The 493-nt window shown below is 46.7% G+C and overlaps 1 protein-coding gene across 1 annotated transcript in view; it reads right to left on the bottom strand.

The window, feature by feature from the left end:
• The window catches only part of LOC119589441 (organic cation transporter protein-like), a 13,364-nt gene that overhangs the window by 7,705 nt on the left and 5,166 nt on the right, over positions 1 to 493 (bottom strand). Inside the window, exon 7 of the mRNA XM_037938050.1 lies at positions 303 to 450. Within this exon, the coding sequence (XP_037793978.1) occupies positions 303 to 450 (148 nt within the window). The remainder of the gene's footprint in view (positions 1 to 302; positions 451 to 493) is intronic.

The following is a 493-nucleotide window of genomic DNA, read 5'->3' as shown; positions in this document are numbered from 1 at the left end:
TTAGAAATCTAAAACGGGAAAGATCACTACTACAAACCTTTTACTGTCTGCATTGTCTTACTGTTGTGCTTGCATCCATCGTTAACAATAAATGATGTTCTTGAAGTACGAGCTTACATACAAGCATTACACTCTGATTTTAACCGCTGTATTAATTCGTAATTTGTACATTACATTGCAAACAGCAATTTCCTTTAGGCAAACATTTTCCCACAAATCAAATTCATGTTGCCACTGCAAGCGCCCAGCAAATAAGCAGAATCATGAGACAACCTAATCAGCCTCAGTCAAAGCCCGGTCACCTCCTTCCTGATGTGGTCCATGAGGGCGCGGAGCTCCTCCTCGGGCGGTAGCTGAGCCTTGTTCCAGCGCGCTGCCTTCTGGAGGACGCGCAGCGCATCGTCGTGGCGACCGCGCACGATCAGCCAGCGTGGCGATTCGTCCAGCACCCTGGAAACGAAATGATAGTTATTTGTGTGTTTAGGTTTGTGTG

This window comes from Penaeus monodon, chromosome 25 (genome assembly GCF_015228065.2).
Source record: "Penaeus monodon isolate SGIC_2016 chromosome 25, NSTDA_Pmon_1, whole genome shotgun sequence".
NCBI classification, from domain to species: domain Eukaryota; kingdom Metazoa; phylum Arthropoda; class Malacostraca; order Decapoda; family Penaeidae; genus Penaeus; species Penaeus monodon.
Note: the sequence above shows the minus strand (reverse complement) of the source record. Positions and strands in the feature narration are given on the sequence as shown.